This window comes from Pseudomassariella vexata (assembly GCF_002105095.1).
Source record: "Pseudomassariella vexata strain CBS 129021 chromosome Unknown BCR38scaffold_32, whole genome shotgun sequence".
Lineage (NCBI taxonomy): Eukaryota > Fungi > Ascomycota > Sordariomycetes > Amphisphaeriales > Pseudomassariaceae > Pseudomassariella > Pseudomassariella vexata.
Genome location: NW_024467987.1, coordinates 26,845 through 45,820, shown reverse-complemented (window position 1 = coordinate 45,820; position 18,976 = coordinate 26,845). Strand labels below are relative to the sequence as shown.

The 18,976-nt window shown below is 50.2% G+C and overlaps 9 protein-coding genes across 9 annotated transcripts; 5 read left to right on the top strand and 4 right to left on the bottom strand.

Annotated features, from left to right (window-relative positions):
* Positions 1-77: 77 nt before the first annotated feature.
* On the bottom strand, positions 78-994 carry BCR38DRAFT_146971 (uncharacterized protein). The gene has a single exon (XM_040853677.1). It carries the CDS (start codon positions 705-707, stop codon positions 222-224), a length of 486 nt encoding a protein of 161 aa, XP_040709295.1. The 5' UTR covers positions 708-994; the 3' UTR covers positions 78-221.
* Positions 995-1,273: 279 nt separating this feature from the next.
* BCR38DRAFT_462193 (uncharacterized protein) lies at positions 1,274-1,938 on the bottom strand (the record flags this gene model as incomplete). Its single annotated transcript, XM_040862611.1, has 3 exons — positions 1,274-1,674; positions 1,741-1,775; positions 1,829-1,938. The coding sequence occupies 3 exons, from the start codon at positions 1,936-1,938 to the stop codon at positions 1,274-1,276; spliced, it is 546 nt and encodes a 181-aa protein (XP_040709294.1).
* Positions 1,939-2,736: 798 nt separating this feature from the next.
* On the top strand, positions 2,737-4,516 carry BCR38DRAFT_357655 (vacuolar amino acid transporter 5; the record flags this gene model as incomplete). Its single annotated transcript, XM_040857123.1, has 4 exons — positions 2,737-2,899; positions 2,962-3,586; positions 3,639-3,754; positions 3,813-4,516. The coding sequence occupies 4 exons, from the start codon at positions 2,737-2,739 to the stop codon at positions 4,514-4,516; spliced, it is 1,608 nt and encodes a 535-aa protein (XP_040709293.1).
* Positions 4,517-6,495: 1,979 nt separating this feature from the next.
* Positions 6,496-8,528, bottom strand: BCR38DRAFT_509083 (uncharacterized protein; the record flags this gene model as incomplete). The annotated part of the gene is made up of 6 exons (XM_040864987.1): positions 7,776-8,528; positions 7,498-7,726; positions 7,277-7,405; positions 7,086-7,221; positions 6,981-7,026; positions 6,496-6,924 (listed from the first exon to the last, which is right to left on the bottom strand). Exons 1-6 carry the CDS (start codon positions 8,205-8,207, stop codon positions 6,496-6,498), a joined length of 1,401 nt encoding a protein of 466 aa, XP_040709292.1. The 5' UTR covers positions 8,208-8,528.
* Positions 8,529-8,562: 34 nt separating this feature from the next.
* Positions 8,563-10,292, top strand: BCR38DRAFT_509081 (putative mitotic spindle biogenesis protein Spc19; the record flags this gene model as incomplete). Its single annotated transcript, XM_040864986.1, has 3 exons — positions 8,563-8,575; positions 9,521-9,651; positions 9,717-10,292. 3 exons carry the CDS (start codon positions 8,563-8,565, stop codon positions 10,092-10,094), a joined length of 522 nt encoding a protein of 173 aa, XP_040709291.1. The 3' UTR covers positions 10,095-10,292.
* Positions 10,293-11,810: 1,518 nt separating this feature from the next.
* BCR38DRAFT_491399 (uncharacterized protein) lies at positions 11,811-12,894 on the top strand (the record flags this gene model as incomplete). The annotated part of the gene is made up of 3 exons (XM_040864656.1): positions 11,811-11,894; positions 12,006-12,188; positions 12,241-12,894. The coding sequence occupies 3 exons, from the start codon at positions 11,811-11,813 to the stop codon at positions 12,892-12,894; spliced, it is 921 nt and encodes a 306-aa protein (XP_040709290.1).
* A 994-nt stretch (positions 12,895-13,888) lies between these two features.
* On the top strand, positions 13,889-14,597 carry BCR38DRAFT_453315 (uncharacterized protein). Its single transcript, XM_040861581.1, has 4 exons — positions 13,889-14,128; positions 14,203-14,235; positions 14,298-14,358; positions 14,424-14,597. Exons 1-4 carry the CDS (start codon positions 14,050-14,052, stop codon positions 14,470-14,472), a joined length of 222 nt encoding a protein of 73 aa, XP_040709289.1. The 5' UTR covers positions 13,889-14,049; the 3' UTR covers positions 14,473-14,597.
* Positions 14,598-15,018: 421 nt separating this feature from the next.
* On the top strand, positions 15,019-16,930 carry BCR38DRAFT_403853 (uncharacterized protein; the record flags this gene model as incomplete). Its single annotated transcript, XM_040857802.1, has 4 exons — positions 15,019-15,521; positions 15,575-15,791; positions 15,843-16,195; positions 16,310-16,930. Exons 1-4 carry the CDS (start codon positions 15,216-15,218, stop codon positions 16,928-16,930), a joined length of 1,497 nt encoding a protein of 498 aa, XP_040709288.1. The 5' UTR covers positions 15,019-15,215.
* A 401-nt stretch (positions 16,931-17,331) lies between these two features.
* On the bottom strand, positions 17,332-18,023 carry BCR38DRAFT_453309 (uncharacterized protein). Its single transcript, XM_040861580.1, has one exon. The coding sequence runs from the start codon at positions 18,014-18,016 to the stop codon at positions 17,423-17,425; it is 594 nt and encodes a 197-aa protein (XP_040709287.1). The 5' UTR covers positions 18,017-18,023; the 3' UTR covers positions 17,332-17,422.
* Positions 18,024-18,976: the final 953 nt, after the last annotated feature.

Sequence of the window (18,976 nt, the reverse complement as noted above, 5' to 3'; positions counted from 1 at the left end):
TACTCGCCATTGCTACCTAATCTGGAGTCGTTTGGTCAAGTTGACCGCAAACAGTCCCATCATTCTTATTCTTTAGCGCCGGCAGTTCAAGAATGAAAGATGGGTTGCCATACAACAGCACTTAACATGACCCACCCATTCCAGGGTCGGCGTAGCGCCGTCCAGCAGTGCTGCCTAAAAGACGCTGTGGCCGCCTCGACGACAACAGGAATCCCGCTCTATCAATAATCAGCCCAAATGCAAGTTCCGGTTGTACATTGCCCCCATTCGCCCGTGAACACCCAAGTTGTTGGTTTGATACAAAGTCGCTGCACAAGAGAAGAACCGCGTTCATTTCCCCGCAAATAACCCAACCTACACACCGAAGAAGGATGTCGAGTAACTACACCACGAATGTCACTACTTAATACACATGTGGCCACGTGCCGTGAAACACGATTGCGCATTATGGAGAGCAAGAGAATTTTAAACCTGTATTTCGAATCCAGCTGGCTCGGTTGACATGTTGGCACGGCACAGATAGTCATGAAACACGGAGTGGGTGAGCCGGGCGAAGTTCGCCAAGCTTTTGCGACGCTATGAGTTTCCCCAGGGACTCTAAGTGTAATGTGCATTTGATAACCTTGGACGGCGACGAATAGATGTGATTTCTTGAATGAAGCTTTGCGACCAAAACCATGGAAGCGACGACACACGTGGCTACACATCAGATTCTTGCCCCTAAGGCAGGTACCCCGTGATGCGTTGAATACTTCGTAGGCCTTGTCGCTACGTATACATTCGATCGTCGGACGAACGTGTCAAGTTACACCCTTCCCTGAGGCGAATACATGTCATTCCCTCACGCATCTCATCATCCAATCGGAAACTAGCACTTCTGCTCCCCTTCAGGTTCACAATAGTCAAGCCACCCGTAGACGACATCCGAATGGATGCACAGGATACCTTACGAATCTGATCGGTACGGAAAGCGCGCTGTGATTGTTTCAGCGGCGGGATGATGACTGGTCTCCGCAAGATCCGCGGCACTGTGAATGTGAATAAGCCCTGTAGGCAAGCAGCTCTGGTGGTTCCAAGACACCGTCACCTGAGGCCGCCTGTTCACCCTTGTAAAAGTCAACGAACCCACGTTCGCTGTGCATGGGTCCACATTGTGCGGCTGAAAACCCCCAAAGCGAGGTAGCCCATTCTACCAAGCAATTTCAGTAGTATCGAACCGGTGGCAGCAGACCTCCCATGACGATTGTAGTAGGTAACTCCTGGACGCAGTTGGTCAAACCTCATGCCTCGCCCTCTCAGCCCGTCTCACTGCCCGCTCAACCTTCTGCGTCCGGCCCTCAACCCCAGCGACGAAATCCGAATAGCCCATGACTCCACCCTCGTACCACGCCCTGACCAGTTTCTCGCTGCGAGCCCGCAACTCAGCTATCTCGGCAGCTTGCGCCATCTGCGTCGCCTCGACGCCCTTCATTCTAGGCAGTAGTGCGGCGAGATGTGCGCTCAAAGCTGCGTCGGGGATCGGCGTGTCGGAGATGGATGTCAAGGATGAGGCCGTCGTGGGGTAGGCGGACGCGGAGGCGAGAACAATGGAGCGTTGAGCTTCGGGTGACAGGCTGGGTGGCGGGTTGGGGGAGGAAGACGCAGGGGGATCGAAGAGAGCGGGATGTGCGTTGTCTGAATCAGGTATTAGCTGGAAGGCTTTTCGCCGTGCCATAGATATTGAGGATTCATGGCGCGTACAGATCTTGAGCAACTCGGCATAGTCGCGCCCTGCCCTGGTTTCTAGGAGTTTGGCGAAGCGGTGTTCGAGGGCTTGAAGGCTATTGACGGCAGATATTTTGGGTGGGGGGTTGCGTGGCCGTATAGAAGGTGTTCCAGGCGTAGAAGACGCGACTCGAGATGTGAGAGAGTCGCTAGGGTAGTTTCGCTGAGATCCATTGTGGATGGGCTTTTGTTGGCTGTGTTTTTGTTGGCTGTGTTGGCACTTAGTTGGTTGTGCTTTAGTTGATAGCGTACACCGGAGTTGGATTATTGGACTCTTAGGGTTGATGAAGAATGCACAGATGCAATCCGTTTTGTATCCTCTCCAGGCATGAATGTCAACCGCAATTGACTTTACCTGATGAACCGTGTCGATGCCTGGGTCCCTGTCGACCTGCAATAAGGCTGAAGTGTAAGTGTTGACTTCACCATTCCTGACCCGAAGCGAAGGCGCTGTGGCATCTGGTGGAGATCTGCAAGCCCCAACCTAGCAGGCGCAAAGCGCCATGATTGGCCAAAGGTTAGGTGCCAAGGTGCCAGCTCTTTCTGGGGTGTCTCCACCCATCTGACGACAGGCCGGCTCGCTGTGCCGGGCGCAGGAATTCTCACGAGTCACGACACATCATCCGCCAACTTCAATTCAAGCCGCATTGCTGCCATTCTAGTCAGTTTCACAGACAAGCGGCGGTCTGTGTTCGCCACTTTTTTTTTTCTTTGCGTGATCGGCTGCTCCGATCTCCGCCAGCCTTTGCATTCGAGTATTAGCTCTCTGGGTGGTCGGAAGGGGGTTAGGACGGTGTTTGCACAGGGACAAGTGACGTTGGATGGAAGGACTACTTCTCTTGCCTCACCCTCGCAATCCACGGCACCGAGGACTCCTTCTGAATCTCCGAGTCACAACCACCAAATCCATTGACGGTCGAAGAAACATCAACTTAGGAGAGAACCATACACATAGGACATATTGCCCAGGCTATGCCGAATTACGCGACAATATCTGATGGCCATCCCGCTGCCTCAGGAAGTGGAAGCGCTGGCGACATGACAAGACACCGACGAGGGCGCGGCCACCAGAGGGATGGTGGCCAGGGCGGACAGGCGAGCACGGTGAGCAGCATCATCAATCTGCTGAATACAAGTATGTATTCCCACGATATTCCTCTGGTCCCTGGAACATGAACACTGACGGTAGCTTCTTAGTTGTCGGCGCAGGAACGCTTGCGATGCCCGCGGCCCTCTCACATTTTGGTATCGTCCTCGGGACTATCGTCGTACTATGGAGCGCCTTCACGTCCGCATTCGGATTGTACCTACAATCACGATGCGCCCGCTACCTCGACCGAGGTACTGCGTCCTTCTTCGCACTCTCGCAGCTCACATACCCGAACGCCGCCGTAATCTTCGACGCCGCGATCGCGATAAAATGCTTCGGTGTTGGCGTCTCATACATGATTATCATTGGCGACCTGATGCCCGGTGTTGCTATGGGCTTCGACACACGGGCCGAGGACGTCGCCTTTTTGATGGATCGCAATTTTTGGATCACAGTGTTCATGCTTATCATCATCCCGCTGAGCTTTCTGCGCAGGCTTGATAGTCTGAAGTACACGAGCATTGTCGCACTGGTCTCAATTGGATACTTGATTGTGCTTGTGGTGTACCATTTTGCCGCAGACTCCGTTCCTACGCGCGGGTTGGTGAGAGTTATCACCTGGGGTGGCCCTATCTCGGCTTTGACCAGCCTACCTGTGGTGATTTTTGCGTACACATGTCATCAGAACATGTTCTCGATTTTGAACGAGATCCAGGACTACTCCCCAAAGAGGTAAGATGCGTTGGAACCTCCCCGTTTTTGTAGATATGCTGACGTACCACAGTATCATGGGAGTCATCTCCTCGAGTATTGGCTCGGCAGCTTTTATCTACGTTCTTGTGGCCATCACAGGTTATCTCACCTTTGGAGATGACATTAAGGGCAACATTGTGTCCATGTGTACGTCCTCACTTCCTTACTTCCCTGACAACCATATGTCCGTGCTAATGTCTTTCAGATGCCCCGTCCATCGCCTCGACAATCGCAAAAGCTGCGATTGTAGTTCTTGTGACCTTTTCTATTCCTCTTCAAGTGCACCCTTGCCGGGCTTCCGTCGATGCCGTGTTGAGATGGCGCCCCAACGCAGTGTCGCGTCCATCGAACTGCGCCGGTTCCTCCGGTGGCCGTCCACTCTTATCTACTGCCCAGCCGAGATCAGACCATGGGCCAGGACCGGCTATGTCGGACATCAGATTCCCACTTTTAACCACGGTCATCTTGGTGCTCAGTTACATCGTGGCTCTAACCGTTGTCAGCCTGGAGAGAGTGCTAGCATACGTGGGCAGTACAGGGAGCACAAGCATCAGCTTCATTCTCCCCGGCCTATTCTATTACAAGATCTCGGATCCGGAAAGCATCCACCACCAACGTCTCACTAAAGAGGACGACGACGCCAATTCGCCCGTCGCCTCGGACGACGACGAGGAACTTGACGAGATGCTAGGTGCCAGTGTGACGAGCATTCATAGCATGGTGAGTGGGAGGAGCAGCGCAAGTAAGGGGGCGAAGGGATCATGGCGGTGGAAAAGGAAGTGGAGATGGGATATGGAGCATGTCTCCCACGACTACCTCCGGCGAGCGGCACTAGCTCTTGCAATTTATGGGTTTGTCGTTATGGGCACGTGTTTGGTCCTGAATACATTTATCAGCGTTTCGCATTAGCGAGCATGTAGATTTGGAAGTATGGTTGGTTGAGGACAAAGATACCAAAGCCAGGATTGGTTTGAAGTAACTGGTTGAAATCAAGCGAGCCAGCGAGCCAACGAGCGCATGATCTTGTAGGATGGCTTCGGAACTGGAGGCGGACAGCATTGGATTGGTTAGCTGTCTACGTAGTGGATTTTGCTTTTGTTGTCTGCATTATGGGGGAGTTTAGGTGCGTTCTAGGGCTGAAATTTCTTTATCTTCACTTCTTGTTATGTGTATATCCGATAAGTCTCTGCATGGCCTTGGGGTTGACATACTTGGAATAGGGTTTTCTAGAAATACAGCTTCTTGAAATGTCTTCGATGGCACGCACCTCGTGATTTATTGTCTTTCTTTCCCCACTCATAGTAGAAAATGGGCATTTGCAGAATCTCCTGAGAAGTAGCAGATAATTGTGGCATGAGGGATCAACTATGCACAAGACTTGTATTGTCTCATTATTCCATTTATTCGTTCAATCATGAATTTCCTACCGCCTCTGAGACATCCCCCCACTTTATCCAAAACTTCTCTCCTTGATCCAGGATCAACGCCGACGTCAGACCGCGTCATGGCGTCCGTCTACACCATCTCGTTGGCGGTGGCGAAGAGGGCTTGTAAAGCCCGCGCGGAGCTCAAAGTGACCTGCATGGTGTCGAGGAAGATGGCTATATGCGCCTAGTGTAGGTCATCCTCGGCTTGGGATCCGGTCCCCGTGGGGAAGGGGTTGGTGCCATCGATGACGATACCGTCCACCCTATAGCCATCGGGCAGGTCGAATGAGTGCAGGTTTTGGGCTTGGGTGCCGAGGAGAATTTGTGCGGTGGCTTTGCTGGTTAGGGGCGCGGACCAGGTTGTGGCTTTGGGGACGAGAGAGAGAGGATGCCGTGCGAGGTGGGAGGGAGGGGCCGGGGGTTTATTATTGGTGGAAGAGTGTGCGCCGAGTGGGTACCGGATCAAGGTCGTGTTGTAGAGGAAGATGGCGAATTCGACGGACTCAAAGGAGGAGTTTCACTCTTCGGGGATGGTATGGTGGGTGCCCTGGCGGATGAGGACGGGCTTGCGCCGTCCTTGGCGCCGTCCTTGGGGCCTGTGGCGGTGGCGGAACTAATACATACGGTCATGTATATGGATCCTCCATTGTCACCCAAGGAGACTTTGTTCCACGCCCCTCCATCCGATGCGTAGGTCATATTTAGACCCGTCTCCGGAATGCTTTTCCAACCGACTGCGAGGCGCGTCGAGTTTAACCGAGCACAAGGGTGGGCATCGACTTGTAATTTAGGGATAACACAGAAAGGAGTAACCCTCATTTCTCATATCAGGTAATGAGTGATGAGCGGTATGATGATGCCCCTGATCATGAATAGTGTAGAAGTGCTGCTCATCGATTGTGGTGTCTCCGGGAAGGTTTGGAGTTGAGGGAGGCTCTATTACACACGATCTTCAAGCCGAAAGCTCCGAGAAAGCGCCGGTTGCCTGCCAATTTTCTCGGATCTTTCTGGACCAGGTTTGAGTCGTCTCCGCGAAAATTCACTATCACGGTTCATATTTTGTATGACTTCTCGGAAGTGGGAACAAAAGACGCTGAAAGAGATTCCGTGAGCCATTTGGATCAGCAAGTCAGAAGGAAAACTGGCGAGGGCAGGAACCGGCAGGGGATGTGGCCACAATATGATCCAGCTTGTGAAGGTATACAAAGTATCCAACCTATTACCTGCAGCGGTTAGAACTTCTCAACTATTCAACCATGCGTTACAGTAATGGCCGCAACATCTTCTCCCGTACAAGTGTTGCTTGTGGCTTTGAGCCTTCTGCTAGTTCAGAACACCACAGATGTTAAGACTACAAATCCAATCAATTTAGCTGTTGAAAACCCACACGTGTTGTGCGTACAAACAATTTACCACCGCGTGCAATTTCGTATGCTTCCTACTAGAACTATGGACCAGATGCTATTGCTCTTCTCCGTTGAGAAATTTGCGTCTTTTCTGGGAGGTGTTTTGAGCAACTCCTAATGCCCCGATAGGGCTCGCGTTAAATATAACTCCCTCCAAAATGATTGATATGTCGGCATTAGTCTCCCCAGCTTTCGTCGCATCCTCGGTAGCAATATGTCTTCCGATCTGCGCTGCCAGATCTGTCGGGGTTGGGCGGCACCTAGGGTCAACTGCTAGACAAGCGCAAACAAGGAGCTTGAGTTCCAGATCGACGTCTTGAAGTGTTTCGTTATTTGGAACCAGTTGTATTCCCGACGTGTGGAAGACCTCATCTTGAACTCTTACTGTCTCCGTATACTGCATCTCAGGCGGGTCGGTGTTTGACCGTCTGGTCACTCTAGGGAGCTGGGGATTACTGTCAAGGAGAATTAGGCTTGTCATCATCTGAAAGGGTGTCAGCATACTCGGGCGCGTTGCATGCATTGCATGAATTCTCTTACATGACCAATGTCGTAGATGTTGTATTCCCAGCCATCTTCGTACTCTCTATTATCAACAACTCAGCAACAATTCAGGGTTGGGGTATTTCACAAAATGAGACATACTCTTCTAAGACTGCTCTCTGATTTTTCGGCTCATTTTCATTCAGAATATCGGCTGATCCGAAGTCTATTAACTTCAAAATAGGAGTAATTTCATGCTCGGATGGCTGAATTGCTGGGAGAACATTTCCTAACATAACTATTACTGTTAGTAGGTTAAGAATCGACAGATATCATGAATAGAGCCAAGATACCATTGCCGTCGTGGATATCAAAGTGCGCCAGATTGCCAATGTCCGCTTGTCCTAGATCGGCGTCTAGTTCCGCCCATGTATACTTTTCTGATTCAGGACCGTAAGCCAGCACCAAGCAGCCTCTGACCACTATAAGCCGGTATCGTGAGTTTCTAAGTATGATGCGAAACGTGAGGTTCTTCGGGTGGGTGGTTATGTAGGGAGATTATGTAGGGACTTACAACACATGAAGAATCTCCATAGCAGTCGGTTTGGTAGAGTTTTACCCGGATACTGCTGGCGGTAATTTATAATAAAATCGCCTAGAGTTCCATTTTCGAGGTATTCCATGTAAATCCAGTTATTCATATCATGCTGCCTCACACCATATTTCTCTTTAGACATTTCCTTTCCCAAGGGATCGCGCTTCACCTCTACGAGGCTGACGACGTGGTGGCTTCCTGCAAAATCCTGTCGAATACTGAGTAAATTAACATAAAAGGATGCATTGGCGACGAACCTGTAACAATCGTAGCTCATTCGCCAGCTGCTTCGTCGCCTCACTATTGCGGCCCTTGCCGGAATCCTGGGAGGATGACTCGTTCTCGATACCTGCACTCGCCAAAAAATCCTCGTCCGGATTTGTGTCGAACAGAGGTCTATGATTGTCGTCTGAGTCGATAACTGCACCCCCCAAGACATTTTCAATTTGACCGGGTACGGATCGAGATATAGCATAGTCGTCTGGGGCGATTTTCAAGACTACCCGCTTCGTAATATGATGTGGCAGTAGTTTTGATTCGCCTTCCTTCAGGTCTGTGTATTTGAATTGGTAGCTGATTCCATTACTACCGCGTCCAATTTCTTTCTCCCATTGGAACCTGATATCCGCCCCGAAGTACGTCTCTAGCGAATTATAGATTGCGTTCAGCTCGTCGTTATTGCGTTGCATATTTGGAGAGGTTATGTTTTGGTATAAGACAATAATTAGAATTCGCACAAAGCCAAAACAAAAGGGAAAGAATCGAGTATGGCTACACTAATAAGTAGTACGACATCTTCGAGGTAACGAACCCCTTTGTCGACAAAGAATGGCTGTCTCAAAGAAACCCGCGAGGACGTTGGCTTGAAAATGCATTCTGCAACTGGAAATAAAGCATTCGAAATCGAGGTCAAATAACCCAGGGGAATCCTAGCGTAATACCCCAGTACGTTGAAAACAGGAGGAAGAAAATGATACTCTTTCACAATGCACCAGTTAGTTCGTAGACCGTGCACTGAATGCGATCCCTCGTTATGCATTCATGATGTCTGCGAGCTGTTTGCAGTCGAAACAAAACGCCATTTATCGTACTCAATGAGAAACAGGCATGCTACGATGCTTTGAAAACTTCCTCGAAGCTCTGAGACTGATTTAAAACTCGAATTTTCATTGAATCAACCATCGGTCAATGGCAACCAACAAGGATCTCTAACCCCTGTCGGTCGACATTGCCACGGGAGGCTCGCCGGAGTAGCATCCGATGTTTCGAGGTACTGCAGTACTTGCACTTCTAGATTGTTCTTATGAGGCTATAGAAGCGTTGCTGGTCCCTAACCGATAAATGCTGTGAAATACTATGGTAAGTCGGAGGCCTAATAGACTCATGCCCGCCGGAGAATGTCTAGGTGCTAAGTCTCTCCTTTGCATACCACCGATGCATGTCTATACTTCATTGTTTAATTCAACACATTGTTCATGCTGGTGGGAGATGGGCCTCGTGATTTGACAAGGTTAATACTCAATCTATAAGATAGCTACTTCAGTATGTAAACAATCTATGCAGGTGTGAACAACTAATGAACGTCGGTGGATTTCTGCAAGTACTTGTACCGTATTGTCGTTCGTTGCTTAGACCTGCCTTACGGCATTGAGCCGGTCAGCCGACTTATAAATCCCAGTAAACAACCATTGTATAATCAAGATTACGTGAAACCATTCTTTGTCTGTAAGAAATTTACTCTGTAAGGTGAATGTTACTGGAGTGACACGGAGTATCTTAAGTGTCCTATACCCCCAGGTGTGGGGTGGGGCCAAGCTACAGTGGAAGGTGCCCCGCCAACTCGACTGGGCATCGCGCAATTGTCTTGGGTAACGACATCGTAATTGCAAGTGACCAGCGTTGGGTCACGCGCTCACCCCCCTACAGCACCAGCAACGGGAATCACTTGAGGTCATTCAGAATCATCAATCCCACTTGAAGATGTCAACATCCACGTCAATAGGCACGGCTTCATACGCCGACTGCGTCACCGCCCTCCGCGGGTCGCTGTCGCACCTGGAGACCTCGGTCGACACCCTTGGCAACGGCGTCTCCGACTTCCCGCGGTTACTCAACGTGCTCAAGACCATCCGCGTATGTTCATTCTTATCCATAGCTCTTTCTTCCCAAGTCTGAAATTTATAACGCGTATCGCACAGCACTACGAACTGATTCCCCAACCCACCCTAGCCGCCGCCGAATCCTCCCTGCGCGACGAAATTGGCCCCGCCATCACCGTCCTCCTCGACCGCGCCGACACCCAAATCGACCGCGTGGAGCGGCGGATTGAATCGCTGAAGGCGCGCTCGGATCTACAGCAAGGTCGCCTGTCACAGGCCTCGGGCGACTATGAGGCAACACATGACGCCAAAGGTAAAGGCAACAAAGCGGCGGGGCAGAAGCTGAGCGGCGAGGCAAGGTTGAGGGCGAAGGCTTTAAGGCAGCGGAAGGAGGCCTTGAAGTATAGCGTTGAGAGGTTAGAGTTGGAGGTTCTACAGAAGGAGAGGGAGTTGAAGAAGCAGGTTGACAAGGCGTGAAGAAGGAGGTCAGCCGTTAGATTGCGATCGAGAACCAGGTGGTCGATTTTGAGGCAATGAGCGTCCATCGACAGTGTATAACGGAATTGACTCCGTCGCGCTGTCAACCTCGGAGGGCTCCTCTCGAATGACCGCAACTGGTCAGCACCCAGCAACCTGCCCGCATCAGTGGACGACGACCCATCGGAGAATATGCTCCTGGGCACATTCGACTCGACCGTCTCTGTAACTGAAATCAGCAGGGTAACTTTGGCAAGGATGATTAAGAATGGCGAAGCTCCTTCCAAGCGTGTTGCCGCTGTCTGCTACACCACACTCTGTTCTCGACAATGCCCAGATTTAAGAGTAGGCAATGCAGCCAAGATATAACCTCCAGGCTAGGCAAGAAAAGACAAAGGATGCCGACTCCCGTTCTATCAATTCGGCCATCCCTCTGCCACAAGATACATACCCATTATTTGGGCTCGCTGGAATGCTTACATGATTGGAGAACCATCCACATTCTGCCTTGTTGCACGGAGGCAGCCCCTGTCACTAATGTTACTTAAGTAATCATTACATTTCCCGCCAAACACGAAGCTGTCAGCAGCGAGTCATGAGGATGCACGAGGCATCGGGGCAGAGACCTTATACAGAATTTGGAATCGAGGACAATAGTTACAGCATAATGTGAGAAGCCCAAGCTCTGCCGTAGTACTGGTCGTGGTGGAGGCTTTCTTTGTTGGACTGACCTTCTTTACACAGACGTTGCCGAAGTCCTCGTGTGCTCCCCTGGTCCCCCGTGCGAAAGCCTACAGCTTGTCTTCATTGCTGTTTAGCCCCGAGTGTTACCACATGAGCCCGCAGCGCTGGTCAGACACTGGTCACTGGACCAAAGGCGGACGGACGTTCTAGAACGGCCTTCGACATTGATTTCGTGAAGATGCAGTTCCCAAGGACGAAACGGCAGTCGTAAATCAGTAGAATCAGCACTTGCCATAATCGGTCGTCGGCCGACCTAATTCATGACGTTTGAAAGCAGACGTAGCCCGGCAGACGTTATGAAGAAATCAAAGGATATACCTCACCCGCTACACTAATAGCCCCAGTGATTATCGATCATCATCTTCAATGAGAGGTTCTCATTGGTAAAAGTACTTGCCCTGTTTGGTAACTCGTAAGTTGGCTTCATAAGATTGACTGCCACGGAGTTCCATGGAGCTGTCTCCGCCTTTTATATTGCTCTTGAGAGCTGATTGGCTGTGTTCAAGGGAGGTTGTACAAGTAGGCAGTGAGAAAGCCAGGGATCACTCACTCACCGCAGTCTTTGGCTGGCTTTGGATTTGAAGGATCTAATATCAATTTGACGTTGAAAAATACTAAATCGTGATCATGGGCGACTCTTCTTCTCAGTATTCTTCGACATGGGAGGTTCAATGTTGTGTAATCCGCCAGATGCTGTATAAGCAGCGGAAGAGCCAAACCCCAGTTGCCATGATCTCATGACTAGAAGCTTGGGAAGGCACTATCGACTTTCAGATACTGGAAGAAACGGTCGAAAAGCAAATATGAGTTGAGAAATACCTAGGTACTTTTACAGAACTCATGAAGGTGGGCTACATTTATTCTAAGCATCCGCTTTACGTATTTAAGAGCTGCCCAACCTGTCTCTAACCTTTCCTATCAAAAGCTTGATCAGAGTTGAGAAAACAACCATCAATGGAAGCTTCAGTCATGATGCGTTTATTCCAGACTATCCTCGGAGTGGTTCTCGCCAAGCCTCTCATTGCGGCGCAATTACCTTCAGCCATGGAGCAATCTGTATCATTCAACTCGTCGTTCACTCTCACCAGTAACCAAATTTAGGCCGAAAATCTCTCTTCAACAACTACTGCCAGTATCAAAAGAATTCTCAGATTTGATCACAGCCAGCTCGCCAATGGCGGCCCTCACCGGGACAGTTTCTACGACTTACCCCCTCTCGCCGACCCCAGCCTGGTACAGCCCGGAATACTCCTCAAAGCCCAAGCATTCACCAAATTGACTCCTTTTTCCGTTCCACCAAACACGGCACTCTCGCGCATCCTATATACGACTAACAATCTAAACGGCACCGTGATTCCGGCATCCGCCTTCATCCTCTGGTCATTCACTCCCACCGCACCAGCAGCAGTTCCCAGCTGGACTTTTCGCCACGGCTGGACCGTCGTCCCATAGAGCCCTCTGGTATAGACATCAGAGCCCTTTCACGCTCGCAGAGGCCGGCTTCGCCGTTGTGGCACCCCACTTCAACCTGAGTATGTGGTTGACTCCCCTCGGGTTCGCGCGGACGGAGCTCCTCCGGGAGATCGAGGGCGGTATCAGCGTATCGGCGCAGCTGTACCTCTCGGGGGAACATATCGTCCAGGACGGCTGGAACGAGGCGTGGTATGCTGACGCTTACGCAAGTCTCGCCAACCCCGGGCGCAAGACGTTCAGGGGTCGCATGTTGGTGCTGCAGGGCACGAACGATATTTATGTCTCATACGAGGTCATGGCGGCTACGGTGCAGGATACCTGCGCATCGTACCCGGACAACGATCTTGAGTTCATTGTGGTGAACGGCGTGGGGCATGTACCGAACTTGGATGCTACGAGGCGGACTTGGATCGAGTGGATTGATGATCGGTTTGCGGGTCAAGAGATCGAAAACAAGGGGTGTGGTGTTAAAGAGGATAGGAAGAGTTTCTTGCCGATTGAGAGGTACTTGTTAATGGACAACTCGTTTACGCAGTGGGCAGGGGCACCGGAGTATAGCTATGAATTGCCTCTGGCTGCTTGATTGGGTGATTAATGTAACAAAACCTATAATAGTCTAGCTGCGTAAACCACTAAAGAGTCTGTAAGGGTTTGTGCTAGTAAGTAAGTCCTGCTGCGGAGTCCTTAGCAATAATATCGGGGTTTGACGTATGGAGTATAGGGCTCTGGGTAACTGAAGTATTCAAGTAGGGTAACTGGGAATAGAGTCGTCAAGGCAGTTTGCCTCACCAATGGGTTAGATTGATGCTTAGATTGATCACTGAAGTAGAGACTGTCTATCTATGAAATGCCTGGGGGTCCTGTCCCTTATATACCCATCTCTCCTTCACTGATCCCCACTTGGTTGATTGATTGATTGAAATTTAACGTCTCATCATGTGAGACGTGCCGGGCGCAGTGCCGGCATGGTCTATGCTAGTCGAATCTATGTTACAGGGGACTGTCTTCATCTAACATTCCTGTTCAGTGCGATGGGCAGATCTCAGTAAAGAAATTGGTCTCCTCCGCCCATTGACAAAACAAACGAGCTCCCTTGGCCGTGCCTAGGAGGGAATCTATACTATTCTTGGCCATAACTGGTGTCTTTGTCTTTCCACACCCGCAGTTGAGCAGTGCGTCGCGATGCTGGAGTCTCTCGTGGTAGGTCACGAAATCCCCGTGGTGCGACCTCGCTGCGAGTAATCTGCCTAGGTGTTGCCGGGGCAGGCCAAGTTCGGGGGGTCGCGGGTGGATAGCGATCCCTAGATCTCGATACTGTTGAGGGCAGGTAGTGGCCCATCGATCGTTGAAACTCTTCCAAGTGTAGGATCTCGCGATTCTCTTTATATGTGCGAATGAGGTCGGGTGTTGTGTCTTGGGTGGTTGCTCACAGGCCGCTTTGGCCTGGACATCTGCTTCTTCGTTTCCGGGGATGCCTACGTGTCCTGGGCACCACCAGATATACACTTGTCCCGGGGATGTCCAGGTGATCCCCACTTGGATATGTTGGACAACCAACATATCCAACATATCCACCCCTGTAGGTCACGTGACCTATCGGTCCTTTCCTTCCTCCGATGCGGGGTCCCGTGATCCTAGCGTCTGTATTCACCTGTCAATCGCTTCTTAAAGCACGGGAAGTTCTTCTGGCAAATTTTGCAGATGCGTTCGAGAGCCGATCGGAGATGAGAGTGCCCGGATGTTGGGTGTGGTAGTTGGTGTCGTCTTTTTGAGGTCTGTTTGGCGGTTTGTGCACTTGAAGGGGATTGGAGGTTTAGGTGAGTGGAGACGGACATTGTTCTTGATGATGGAGAATAAGTTCATGATAAATGTGAGATATATATATGACTAGGATGGTATTACTATGTGCCTATAAGCGGTAATAGTAAGCGTATAGTTCCTCCAATCTATCTTTTGTTTGTACTTATTTAGCTAATCGGTAAGTAGATACTACAAGAAAGCGAGTTACCATTGTTGAAGCCGTAATCAAATACGCAAACCGTTCCGTGTAAGTAAACCATATAGGCGCTCAACTCGAAATATAGAATCGCTAACATCTAGTCTACTGCTGAGATTCTCCATTTCTTCGCCTCTCTCCAATACAATGAGTGTTGAATTTTGACCGTTGAGTTCGGGAAATATATCTGACCGTGGTCGGTCGCGAGACGCGGGAAACGCCAATAGGAATTATTGCGAGCTACAACAAAGCATATAATTGAATTTTTCTCTTGAGAAGCCATAATTACCAAAGAATGTAACGGGCCCAATAGGTACGCACTGTGTCGGAGCTGATAGTGCGGCTGATCGGCATAGCTGAAGATATTGAAAGGTCCGTCCAAGTGGCTGTAATAATACAGAAACTGTAAATCAACCTTCAGACATCAAAGAGCCAGAAAAAGGGCTGGTGCGGTCCGACAACGCCTTTGTCTTGAGTTTCAGACTTTACGCCTGCTATAGCAAAACGCAGTTTGGGGCTTGATTGACCAAGAGTATGCAAGGTTCCCATGGATAGAGTGGGGTAGTCCGTCTCCTTCTGGTAGTAGAGTGACGGCATGCACTGACAACAAATCAACACCCTTGCGGCATGCAAGTTGAATAGTGACCGCCGGCGGCATGTGCATCGTTTCGGGCCAAATACCCTTTATGTCTCGAGCACTGGGCAACAATCAGCACAAGCGTCAATTTTACTGTTGTTTTAGGACCCGAATCTACATTAGAGAATGAAAAGGACCGTCCGCATCTTGCGCCTGTACTACACGCCGCGCATACGATACATAACAACCCCGCGGTTGAGGGCTGTTGTGACACTACGCCTTTTGGCATACATGACTATAAATATTGGTGGTCTGCTGCCCGAGATTCTCTATGTCACTTGTATCTACAAAGATAATTGCAATGTGGATGTCTAGAGTATCAGTTTTCCTGTGTTGGGCTCTCCTCCCCTGCAGTCTCGCTAGTCTGTCTCAATGTCCATTGAACGGTAACTATTCGGTACTGGATGGAAGTCCGAATATTACAGCTGAACTGGGTCCCCTGTTGTCCACCAATGCGCGAATCTACCTTCCAGGGTCCGAAGCCTTCGAAACCGCCACTACCAGATGGAGTGTTCTCCTCCAGCCTGCAATTGCCGTAGTTGTCATGCCTGCCGTGGAAGAAGATGTTGTGCAAACGGTATGGAATGGCTACCTTTTGGGAGAATATGGCTAATACTGAGTATTATGAAGGTCAAATATGCGAACAAGCACGGCATTGATTTTCTCGCCATTGGTGGCGGGCATGGTGTAACATCAGCGCTCAGCAAGGTGCAGAATGGCATTGGGATCTGGATGCGAGGAATGAAGGAGATTACCATTGCGGAAAGTGGTTCTCAGGCGACCATCCAAGCGGGAGTGGAAGCTGGTGAGGTGACAAAGATACTATGGGATCAGGGTAAGCAGGCTAGTAAGTATCCCATTCTAGAGGCGAAACTGAAGTACATGCTCATGATCGTAGTGTCTACCGCCTGTGACTGTGTGGGGTTCATTTCGACTATCCTCGGAGGCGGCCATGGCTGGTTACAAGGACGTCATGGGCTTGTCACAGATAACCTGATATCTGCTCGTGTTGTTCTTGCGAACAGCACGGCCGTGACTGTGTCAGACAAAGAAAACCCGGATCTGTTCTGGGCACTTCGAGGAGCGGGGCATAATTTCGGAATACTGACATCGGTGGAGTATCGCATCTTTGATCAAACCCCTGAAGAGGCTAGCTGGGCGTACGAGGAGTATATCTTCTCCCACGACAAGCTTGAGGAGCTTTACAGCTTTGTTAATCAGCTAGTCCGAAGTCCTACTAACGCGATTCCGGTTGAGCTCACCCACTACGCTTTCTTTCAGAGGAGGCCAGATATCGATGCCAGCAACGTGAGTGTGAACGAATTATGTTTCGTTACGCATACTTCTACTAATACTCCGCTACAGCCGATCATCCTCTTCTGGATCATATGGCAGGGCCGAGAGATTCCATCTCAATACGTCCAGCCAATCCGCGCACTTGGACCAGAAAGCATCAAGACCGACGTCATTCCCATCACGAAATTGAACTCTGTCGCTGGGGCGGCATACGATACTCCCAACTGCGGGAACGGTGCCAGCACAATGCTCTTCCCGATCGGTGTACCCTCGTACAACCTGAAGGCGTTACGAAAGGCGTTCGATGTCTACTCTTCATTTCCAGAGTGGCTCAACAATTCCTTCGTCTTACTCGAGGGGTACTCCACCGAGGCGGTGCATCGGGTCCCAGCAGAAAGCACTGCATTTCCAGATAGGTTCAACGAGCTGCTTCTCGCACCGCTCATGATATTTGCTGCCGATAGCGGACCAGAACGTTATGAGATCGCTCAGAACTATGCGGAGAAGATTAGAGAGGCACTAGTCGAGGGGAATAGTGGCGTGTTGCATGCATATGTCAATTATGCACATGGGAACGAAGAGTTGAAGTCGGTGTATGGGTATGAAGAGTGGCGACTGGAAAAGCTGAGGAGATTGAAGAAGGAATGGGATCCAGAGGGGAAGTTTGGGTTCTATGTTCCAATTGAGTAGATGGCGGAGAGTTGGATGATATGGATAAGTAAGGGCTGGAACCTTACTTATCCATATCACCGTTGGGAGTCCATGGAGAGCCCGAGACTCAATGATGAGTGAATAAATTATGCCTACTGTCGAATTGTTCTCATTATGCTCGAGGCTTCCCGGCTGCTTGAGAAATAGAGTGAAGATAATGTGGTAGCATCTACTAAAAGGCAGGTGCAAGATGGTACTAGGCAGTAGTCGTAACTGCCTCCACGACAGGCATAAAAAGAGACGCGCTCTTCAATTTCTGGTTCTCACGTGACCGGATAAAAGTTCTGTATATGAAAAACTGTGGTGCCCTAGGTACACCGCCTGTGTGTTGGTTGCAGTGCTGCTCATAGGTAGCCCTTCCGTAGCTGCGGCTTTGGGGGTTAGACCGGTCATCACCATCACCAATACATGCTGTATTGCCCACAAAAACGTTCCACACTGATGAGAATCTTTGTAACAGCTTCGGGCTTCTTACCAGGACCTTTGGCCGGTTGCTGGATTCATGGGGATCTTCCCCTCAAGACAATCAATCAGATATTCAGAGCCCTCCCCAGCATCTCTCAGAAACTTCGTTTCGGTGCCGATGGCGCATCTCTCGACTTCTAGTGCTTTTCTCGCGTATTCGAGGGCTTTCTGCGGCAAACGAGCTTCATGGCAGAGCTTCGCACACTGCTGATACCTGTCATAGGCGTAAGCGATCAGCAACAGTTGAGTCGAGAGTACATACGCCAACGACAAATCCAGCCCCACAATACCCTGCTTTACCAGCATTCCAGCAAGCTCCTCCGAATCTCTAACTGCATCATTCGCAGTCTTGGGCCCTTCATCAAGCAAATCTCCCCCATAATACCGATACGCACTTAAGCCGTCGTTCAGGACCCGCATTCGCGTGCGCAAGACGTCGCTTCCCGAGTCCAAACAAGCCTCACAGCTGCAACTAAAATCCCACTCGTCGAGATGCTTTTTCCTGTCCGCGTGATTCATGAAGGGGCTATTCGTGTAGCATGCGGTGACCTGCTCTCCATTTTTTATATCACGGATGGCATGTACAGTTAAGCGCTGCATGTTCGGGTTATACGAGCTGGCTGTGTTCGGCACACACGAGTGGTTCAGTCGGCTGAACAGGGGAAAGAGGCCAGTGCCGTATCTTCCGGAAACGCCCAACTGTACCCGGTTGCTTAGAAAAATGGCGAAGCGCTTTCGAGTGTCCTTTCGTGCGTCCTTACACTGCTTACATTTGAGCGACTCGCCTTTCGAATTGGTCATCTTGGCTTGCTGGTAGAAGCGTCGCACTTCACTTTGAGTGAAATCGTTCAGGTTGGACGGTGCACAGTGAAGGCGGGTGATCTGCATCTTTTCCTCCTTCGATAAGGTGAGGAGTGCGTAGCAGAAGGTAACAGTCAGCCCTTCGTCCTCGAGGGGTGGCATGATTAGTAGTGGCTTCTCCAAAAGGATTCGAGTCCCGCGAAGTATATCTGCCGTTGCAAACATGCCAATACCCATGGAGGGTGTTGAACGTAACTCGATGAGCTCTGGTCGAGCAGGAATGATTGTTTCTTGAATCACGATCAGCAAATGCTTGAACGCCACATTAGGGGCTTTTTCACTGACCAGCTGGCGGCTCATCTTGACTCAACCACCACGAACATGGAACTACGCTGCTCATACCTTCATCCATTTGGGTCGGCCACGAATCAACATCATCAGGGCTCCAATTGTCGTCTGGCCAATTCGTTTCAGTCGACATCTTGGCTTGAGTGACTCGCCTTGTGATCAAGAAAGGAGATTAATACCGGTGGATAATGAAATTCAGTGGAAGAAGAATAAAAGGATAATATGCGCATTATGCTTCCCACATGCTTCAAGTCTGAAGTCCAGTGGTTGTTTGCTGTGGTTATTGTTGCTTGTGTTACCTCAACCTCTGTTCTTGTGACGGTCCTTCAGACCTGACGTGTATCCCTGCGACAACTGGCCCTTCGAGCATCACATCCTGCTCGCCGCAACAAGGGCGGCCACGACATTTCT

What these genes read in the sequence shown, in the direction of transcription:
- BCR38DRAFT_453315 (XM_040861581.1), top strand. Translation starts at nt 14,050, where the DNA reads ATGTTGGGTGTGGTAGTTGGTGTCGTCTTTTTGAGGTCTGTTTGGCGG. An exon ending in GAAGGGGATTGGAGGTTTAG is followed by an intron (nt 14,129 to 14,202) that starts GTGAGTGGAGAC and finishes ATATATGACTAG; the next exon opens with GATGGTATTACTATGTGCCT. An exon ending in TGTGCCTATAAGCGGTAATA is followed by an intron (nt 14,236 to 14,297) that starts GTAAGCGTATAG and finishes ATCGGTAAGTAG; the next exon opens with ATACTACAAGAAAGCGAGTT.
- BCR38DRAFT_146971 (XM_040853677.1), bottom strand. Translation starts at nt 707, where the DNA reads ATGTGTAGCCACGTGTGTCGTCGCTTCCATGGTTTTGGTCGCAAAGCT.
- BCR38DRAFT_453309 (XM_040861580.1), bottom strand. Translation starts at nt 18,016, where the DNA reads ATGCAGCGCTTAACTGTACATGCCATCCGTGATATAAAAAATGGAGAG.